This window comes from Rhea pennata, chromosome 1, assembly GCF_028389875.1.
Source record: "Rhea pennata isolate bPtePen1 chromosome 1, bPtePen1.pri, whole genome shotgun sequence".
Lineage (NCBI taxonomy): Eukaryota > Metazoa > Chordata > Aves > Rheiformes > Rheidae > Rhea > Rhea pennata.
In genome coordinates this window covers 86,678,707-86,687,386 of record NC_084663.1, presented here as the reverse complement: position 1 = coordinate 86,687,386, position 8,680 = coordinate 86,678,707, and the positions used below count along the sequence as shown (strand labels likewise).

The 8,680-nt window shown below is 46.0% G+C and overlaps 1 protein-coding gene across 2 annotated transcripts; it reads left to right on the top strand.

Moving 5' to 3' along the window:
• Positions 1-506: 506 nt before the first annotated feature.
• TAPBPL (TAP binding protein like) lies at positions 507-8,474 on the top strand. 2 transcript variants are annotated; one of them, XM_062594480.1, is made up of 7 exons: positions 507-1,965; positions 2,382-2,588; positions 3,478-3,756; positions 4,220-4,561; positions 4,746-5,069; positions 5,537-5,629; positions 6,372-8,474. In XM_062594480.1, the coding sequence occupies exons 1-7, from the start codon at positions 1,917-1,919 to the stop codon at positions 6,410-6,412; spliced, it is 1,335 nt and encodes a 444-aa protein (XP_062450464.1). In that variant the 5' UTR covers positions 507-1,916; the 3' UTR covers positions 6,413-8,474. The 2 variants fall into 2 exon arrangements, with proteins under 2 accessions (XP_062450464.1, XP_062450455.1); XM_062594471.1 differs by having other exon boundaries at positions 2,340-2,588.
• Positions 8,475-8,680: the final 206 nt, after the last annotated feature.

Genomic DNA, 8,680 nt, shown 5'->3' with positions numbered 1-8,680 from the left:
CCAGGTACATATTTTACGGGCTTTCAGCTCCCTGCATACAAAACCAGGCACACCTATAACACAACTCTCTTCCAGCAGCTGCAGCAGCAACATTGACAGGATACCTATACAGTAAAATTGTATTTATGAGCCAGTTTAATGTATTGCAAAACTTGTTACCAGTTCTGTTTCCTTTAGCCAGGCTGATCCAGCAGGCGTAGGACTGCAGCTCCAGAGAACAGAAGGGAGTCTCAGCTTTACCAAACATCTGGAAGGATTTGATTACAGAGAACAGTCTAGAGCAGTTTATTGCTCTGAAAGGCAAATTCTAGCATTACTATTATGTTTGAACCTCCCTGAAAGCAGTAAGCCACAATTCATTTCACAGCTGCAGCACCAGCTGCAGACTTCCCTCAACTTCTGTGCTTAAAAAGCTAATGGCCCAATCTGCTCCCGTAGGCTCCGAGTGCAGTCCTGGTCCCACGGGAGCAGCTAGAGAAACACGTTAGGGAAAGGAGCCTTGCCCCAGCAGGGAGAGCTGCAGCCTTCGCCCCGAGCGCAGGTGCAGCGGCAATGCCTGCGCTCTGCCCCGATGGCTTTCCAGGAACTCTCCAGAGCAGCCCCAGCTTGTGGGGCAATGGCACAGGATGGGCTCTTCTCTCAGCCCATCTTAGCTGTACTCGAGGAGGCCGTCCGCTCCCAGAGCCAGACAGGCAGAGCGCAGAAACCCCATGGGTCATAAAACAAAGAGGCTCCTTTGATTCCTAAAGCAGAAATACAACGCAGAAGAGGCAGGAGGGGGCGTCACTTCCAGCAGACTGTCACAGTAACTTGACTCGCAACACGGGAAAAATGACAAGCGTACTTTGTCTGAGCTTCGCTGTGGGCTCGCCTGCCTGTTGTCGGTATTGTCTGTATATGCCTGTCTATCTACAGCAAGCCAGTCTGGAAGAGGTGTGCAGCTGCCAAGAGCAGAAAAGCCGAGACTAAATTCAGGAATCCTCGAGGAGTAGGAAGAATTAATGTTCCTCATGACTCTGTTCCAAGTGGGACTGAAGTGGTGGGACTGAAGTGGTGAGTGAGGATGGGACTGAGATGCAAGGAGTAAATCTGCATCGAGACTTGCTTGAATGTGTACGTGATGATAGCAGCCCATGGCAAGAGTAAGCTGCGTCACTGCCAGGGCTAGAAAGACTGTGCAGAGAGGAACAGAACACAGAGGAAGACAAGCAACCATTTTCTCTCACTGTAACGCAGAGAGGCAGAAAAAGGCAGTATTTAAAATACCATCAGAACTCATCCATTCCCGTTATGCCTGTGCAGCAGCTTGATTTCTTTCCATGATGTTTTTTCCCACTAAGCGCAAGCTTGCCTTGTTTCTGGCACCAGGACAGCATCCTGCCAGGCTCTCAGTGCTGTGTCATAGTGCCTCAGATCAAACCACTTTTCAAGTGTTTCCTTCGGTTAGAGAGGGATCAACCAAAAAAATTCCGACAAACCAACTTCTACCCCAAAGTCTCTCAGGAAGCACAAGTCTGCAGAAAGGCTCACGCACAGAGAAGTCACTGGCTTTGCAAGGGGCTCAGTGAGTGCAGAAGGAAAGAGGCAGCATGTAGGAGGACACTGGGAAGAGGCTGCCATGACACAGACTTTTAAAGAAGGACTCAGTGAAAAAAAACACCTGCAGGTCTGGGGATGCCCCTCGATGCCAGTCGATAGCACTCCACTCTTCTGCTGTCTCAAGACTTCATTAAGCCCTCAGACTCAGATGTTTGGTAAAGGAAGAGTTAACTTTTTTTTTTTTCCTGCTGCTGTGTCGCCAGAGTGAAAGTGAAATCAAAAGCAGGAGCCTGTCAGCAGTCTAGGGCAAGGTTTGATTCCTGTATGGTCTTCTGGGCTTGGAGACCATCTGGAAACCCCTTTCCCCCAAGGACAGGATGATTCAGAAGCTCCTCTTCTTCTGTGGCCTGCTTGGTCTGGATGCAGGTGAGTTAAGGGAGTGTGGCAAGATGGACCTTCTGGGAAACTGGAGCAGGCTCCAACAGCAGTGGCAAAGGGCTGATCCCATGCTTACATCCCCTAACCCTAGTCCTTAAATGGAGGTCTCCAAGTAAAAACTCCTGAACAGCTGCTTCCCTCTGTTGTCAGAGGTACAATACTAGAGAAACAGAGGGGCTGCTTTGGTCAGGATCAAAAGAGGAACCCTAAAGAAGCAGCCAGCCCACGGCCTCGTGCTTATTTATCCTTGTTCTCCATCCTAGAGAAAGGGTAGGATTAATTTCTTTCTTACAAGGATGTAGTGGGATTTGTGCATATGTGCACATGCAGACCTTGAAAGTGGTTCATTCCCCTCCCTCAAGTGTCAACAAAAGATCCCACTGCAGCACCTCCATTTCAAACAGTGGATATAGTCCTGGACTGCCTCTACGTGGGAGACGATCCAAAGGGCTCGCCAGGTGCCTTTGGTGGCTCGCTCTCCAAGGACCTTGCTCTCCTTGTGCTGAGGAATGTCAGTGTCAGAGATGATGGGAGCTTGGGTGAGGCGACTGATTACGTAGTGCCACAGGAAAATGCTGGCTCCTCTCCTCGCATTGTTTTTGAAGCTTCAGGTGAGTTGGATAGCTGAGGTAAGAGACCTGCCTCCTGGGTTTTGACCATTTACAATCACCGGGGTTCTACCTTCAAGATTTTCCTTTAACTGAGTTCAGAAAAATAATTTTTGAGTGGCAGCTAAAGTTTACACACAATTTCTTAAACTCAGCAATTGAGATTTTAAGGAAGGAATTCTTGGAAGACATTAGGAAACTGTGTTGAGGCACCTCCCTCCTGCATTAACGTGAGTCCAAGCTCTCCTTCACACAGTATGGATGGATGAGATATGGATGAGTTCAAGCACACTGCAGCAAATCTGCTATCAGGCATCATAAATACAGCTTGTCCTCTCCACACTGAGTTAGTTTCCAGCAGTAGGGATAGAAAACATGTAGGTCACCAGGATGCTTATGCCTACGCTTACGTTTTGACAAATGGCATAGGTATAGACGATCTCTCCATCCAGCTGCTCCTGCCTTCTTGCCACCCTTTCCTTTTGCTTAACAGTGAAGCTTCATTATCTCCTTTGCTTCTGGACTCATCTCTAACAAGAATAAATATTGCTAGTCTTTGGTGGATATTTCATATGCACAGGTTACTCTGTTGAGTTAGCTAAAAGAAATCTGTTCTGTATATTCTCTTTTCCTAGCAGCTTCCTTTGCCTAGAGTGAACTCTGTACAATCTGGTAGGATAAAACACAATGAACAGACAGAGGGTCGTAAGACAATCATGACAAACATCTGATGTTCTTTCGAAGCCTTCATTTGGTAAGCCTAACATTACATTGCAGGGCTCTGACTGACTGTGGCAGCACATGGTGCGTCTCCAAAGTATGTCTCATCAGCTTTCATCTGCTTTCCTCATTTGGACTCAAATGGTTAAATCTCTCTCTCCTATCTTCACAGCCCTGTTGGTATCCATCCCACACGCGGAGTCCCTGCTGCACACCGACTGTAACAGGGAGGAGGTGAACTGTGAGATCTCCCCATACAACTCCCAGCAGCATGGCAAGGGGCTCTGCCCTGCCTCCTGGTTCATAGGAACTCTGCGGCTCTCCAGCGGGATCAGTATTGCCCTGTTGCTCAGAGGTCCCCACTGCAGCAGCGCGCAGGAGAAGCCTGATGCAATACTGCACCCAAAGCTGAGGATTCCTGTGAGCAAAAAGGGAACAGTGCTAACCACAGGTGACCAGATGCCCTGATGGACACAAGGGGAAGAGAGCCTACCTCCCCAAGAGCCCCATTCCCTACCCTCCTGCGAGTACCTTAGAGCTGCTGAGAGGAGTCACGTAGGGAAGGAAGGGCTCTGTTGTGCAGGTTCCTTTGTAAAGGCCCTTCCTCACGGATAATCTTGCCCCTCTCATCCCTCTTCTCAGAGGTTCATGTGCTCTGGCCATTTCCTGAGAGTGGCAAGCATTTTGTCCTTCAAGACCATGCCCTGTACTTGGTGTCCACCTGTTTCTCTGCCCTGGTAACCCCACTAGGATAGTTTCCTCCTGCTCTTCAGGCCATATGGCCTTGGGGGACTGTGCAGCATGCCTTCTCTGAGTAGGAAGTTCAGTGTGAGTAGTTCCCGCCAGAGAGTGCTCTCTTTAAAACCATATCTGTTTAACACTCTATTTGCCTATGTCTTTCGTTCTGTTTCTAGTTGAATTTCAATCGTCGTCATGCAACACTTCCCTGCGCACCCGCCTTGGCGGCTTAGTCATCCTTGACTGCCAGTTTGCCTTGGCTCCCAGCTCCCTGCTGTCCTCTCTGGAGTGGAAGAGGCAGCATCGAGGCAGTGGGCGAAGCCTGTTTCGGTACCAGGCAGGGAGCACAGGACCAATAGCAGAGCCAAAAGTCCATGTGGATTTGGCACAGTTGCTGGGGAATGGAAATGCATCACTTCATCTGCAAGGAGTGAGCGTGGGAGATGAGGGCACATACATCTGTTTGGTGTCCACCCCACTGCACCAGATCCAGCACATCATCCAGCTGCAGGTGGTTGGTGAGGAAGGCAACCTGGGGGCAACAGGAATCTAGGTCCCCAGGGGCTGACATTACACTGCACCCTTATCCCATTGCCCCCAACATTCATTGGGGACAACTCATCTTCCTTCCCTTGTGGACAGGAACTTTTGTATCCTATTGATAGTTTCTGACCAAGCTAATTTCCTGTTTATCTCCGCTAGAGCCCCCAAGAGTTCGTGTGATTCCAGCACATGTGTCATTTGAGAGAGATGTCACTACTACTCTGACCTGCAACATTGCTGGCTATTACCCCCTGGATGTCTCCGTGAGCTGGACTCAGAAGACTGCTGAGGATGAAGCAGAAATCACTCTCTCAAGCGCACGTTTCTCCAGCCACCAGCGAAGCCAAGATGGCACTTACGGCATCACCTCCTACCTGAGCATCAGTTCAGCTACAGTGCAGGCACCAGCCACCTACAGCTGCCATGTTTCACATGTGGCCCTGGAGGAGCCCATCTCTGTTAGGGCCTATCTGAAGGCATCAGGTAAGCCCTGACCTCCTGCTACCTCATCTACCCCTGATGGGAATCAAAACATCTGGACCTCCTCAAGGGCTCAGGCACCCAGCTGAACCTGATGTTCAACTAGAGGATGGGTCTACTTGGAAACTATAGTCCCAGCAGCATAAAAAACTGCTTTTCCCTATGGAACCTGCTATGCTCTTGGGGTTCTCACTCTTTTTCCTGATGGGAGATTGCTCTTGTCTCCTCCTGACCCCACAGGAACAAGCAATCAAGTTAACTGCAGTTTAACGAGTTACAACACGTCAGTCTAGCCAGTATAACTGGCCCTGTGTCTTGATGGCCTTAGCTCAGGTTTCATGTCCCATTTGTATACCTGACAAGAGCATGTGCATGGTTAGTCCCTGGGGGAACATGTTTAACTGTGATAATTTGCTTGCTGTCCAGCTGCTCAAGCATCAACATAACATCAGCGATCTTTTCCTCAACAGAAAAAACAAGATTGGAAGGGCTGGTGGGAGGCATCCTTGCTACTGTAATTTTTGTCGTTGTCCTCTTCATTGTGCTCAGGATGAAAAGGACAGGTAGGAATCTGTTACATGGAGCCACTTCTCTAGTATGAGAGAGGGAACACGGGGTGTCTTCCTCTTCTGTGGAGGAGGTCAGAATATCTCAGGATGCCCTGGAGGGAAACGGGGAGAGCATAGGCTGGAAACCTGCTCACAAGAGACTTTCATTCCTCACAAGATGCAGTGAGCTGAATTATCAGCTCAGCACTGGTGACAGCAAGGGGGTCTAGCTCCCTTCTTCTTCCCCTCCCCTCATCCCCATCAGTGTGCTCCCCTTGCTTACTTTTCCTGGCTCAAACACTTGGCAGGTGCCATGAACCACTTCAGCTCACCAAAAATGGCAGAAATTAAAGCCATCAAAACACTGGTTAGTTCTTGGGTGTTTCAGTGGGTTAAAGAGGCTGAGGGAACAGGCCAGTGACTGCTAGGGCTGGCATGGGAGCAGAAGATGGGGAGGAGAAAGGGAAAAGGGTGTGCAGGGTAAGCTCCTGCCTCTGCCTCCTGATAGTTACATAGTAGTGCTCAGCTAAGGACTGGGGCATCTCAGAGCACTAGTTCGTCCTCTGATTTTATTCCCCTTGTGCAAGACGCAGCTGGAAAGGTAATAAGCAGCAGATCGTCCCATAGCTAGTAGTCTTTATTTCCTTAGAGTGCCTCTTTGCAGGGCTGGAGTGCTTTTCCCCAATCATTTCTGGTGAAATGCAGGTAATGTTTTATACCACTACCTAAATTTTACTCTTTTTTTCTCCCTTTTCAGTTAAACCAAAGGCTGAGGAACTTCTAAGAGGTTCAGAGTAAAAGAAGCCCTTTCCTACACTCATTTGTCTCCCTTTTCCTGATATATCCTACTCAGGAGAGCCAGCTCTGCCCAAATATTAACAGAGTTATTGGTCAGTATGGGCAGGGCTCTCCTTCATGGAGGAGCTGAGCAGCTTCAGAGACGTGGAGTCACAGAAAAGCATGTCTTCGTCGTGGTAGAGCAAACACTGATAGCCTCAGCTCATTGCTCGGATGCCACATTAGATGCAACGTGCATACATTTCTAGAAATGTTTCTATTCCAGTTTCAGAAAAAAGCACACTGTGTATAGTTGAGCATTTGTATGACTGTACATGAGTACATGCACATTTTATAAATAGGAATTCAACATACATATATGCACATGTTGCATATAGGTGTATGTCTATAGCTATATATAGGTTTGATTAATGTCTAGAAGGCAAGTTTTTAAGGAAGATATTCTTGTATGTATGTATGAGTCTTAACTGTCTGTAGGGATGCGTAAATATGTATGCAGAATTGATGCTTCAAAAGAGTAAATCCCCAAAGTGAGGAAATTACAAGTTAAACTGACTGCAAGCAAAGCAATCAAAAATATGATGAAAATACTGTAACAGAAAGTTAAAACAAAATTTAACAGAAATTTCGCTAATAGAAGTTTACAAGAACATCTGTGGTTCTACAGTTCTGAAATAGGCAGAAATCTAACCTTCATCTGTCTGACAGGAATTTGAAGGTAGCACTTAGAAATCTTGTATATAACCGACAGAAAAAAAAAAAGAAAAGGAAGGTATAGATGGAAAGAAGCTATATGGCACACAACATACATAAGAAGTAATGAAGCGTACAAGCTGATAAGGAGTGTTCAAAATATCTGGAAAAACTGGATTGCTGCTAGCACTAAAGGCATTTGGAAGGAGTTTTACAACGTATATTGGGAACCAAGCAATTCTAGTGATGGCCTAGACCCTTACCGGATATAGGTAAAACTGTTGACAGAGGAGATTTCTGATAGAGATTTTTTGATACAGAGAGGATATTTGTTTGTATACAGAAAGAAGCAGAATTATTTATTCAGATTACATGAGGGTGGTGAACAGCTTTCTAGTCTATTTATAAACTTAGGAGGGTTTCTAATAGTATCTATTAAGCTTAAGTATTTTCAGATCAATAGGCCAAGAAAATTAGCACCTCAGCATCATAGAAGTTTTGGTTGAGGAGGTATTGAGTCCATTAGAATCAGATATTTACAAACCCTGGACCAGGAGAGGAATCCCAAGATACTGGAAAAGTGTTAAAATTGTGCCAGTGTTCACAGAGAATAAGCAAGATGACAGAGGTGACTTAGATGGTTCCATAATAATATTCATAGGCAAGAGAGTGTCTACCGCAAGACAGCTAACAAAGACTTCAAAAATGAAAATGAAATTAATAATTTAGTATGTGGTTTTATTTTTTAAAGGATATGAGAAAGATACCTAACTCGTTCTTTTACAAAATAATAATTTGGTTGATAAAAGTACTGATTGCAGATTTAACAAACCAAGACATTTGTAGGTAAACATGACATTCTCCAGGAAAAAATAGTAATGTATATAAACATCATGATTTGTGTTATATGGAATAATTATTGGCTAACTCACAAATCTCAAAAAATAATTGTCCAGAAAGAAACATCAGTCACTGCTGAAAGTGTGTGCTTCTTTCACAGGGAGCTCAGTGCTATTCAATGTTTGCATCAGGAAATATAACTATAAAAATTATTGTTGACACAATTTGCAAATGGCAAGAAGATCAGTAGCTAAAGTTGAGAGACTCGTTCAGATCAGCATGGGTCAAATGTTTAGCTGAGCATATTAAGACAAAGTAAGAATGCTCAGTAATGTCCATGGAATCTCCTAGGGTGCGAGATCTACCATGCTAGCTCAATGCCATAAATCGCTATTTGTTGCCCGACCTGAAAGAATATTTAACAGTGACTAATGGCAGAGCGTAACTGCCAGCAGAAGCATTTTTTGCTTGTACCATTTCCTCTTCATTTTTGATGCGCTACCAATAAATAAATATTTTTAGTTTTGAATGGTTGTTTTCTGTCTGTGCACTTCCCACACAACTCCGTGGAAGCAAGCCTGTTGCAAGGCTCTGGGGCTGGTGAACAGGCGAGCAGAACGCTGTGAAGAAAGGGAGATCGTAGGACCTTCATTCAAGAGAAATGGAACCTAAGACCTGGGACTCAGGAAAGGGAGCTCACAAAGGAACTCAGCGTTGACAGGCAGATTAAATTCC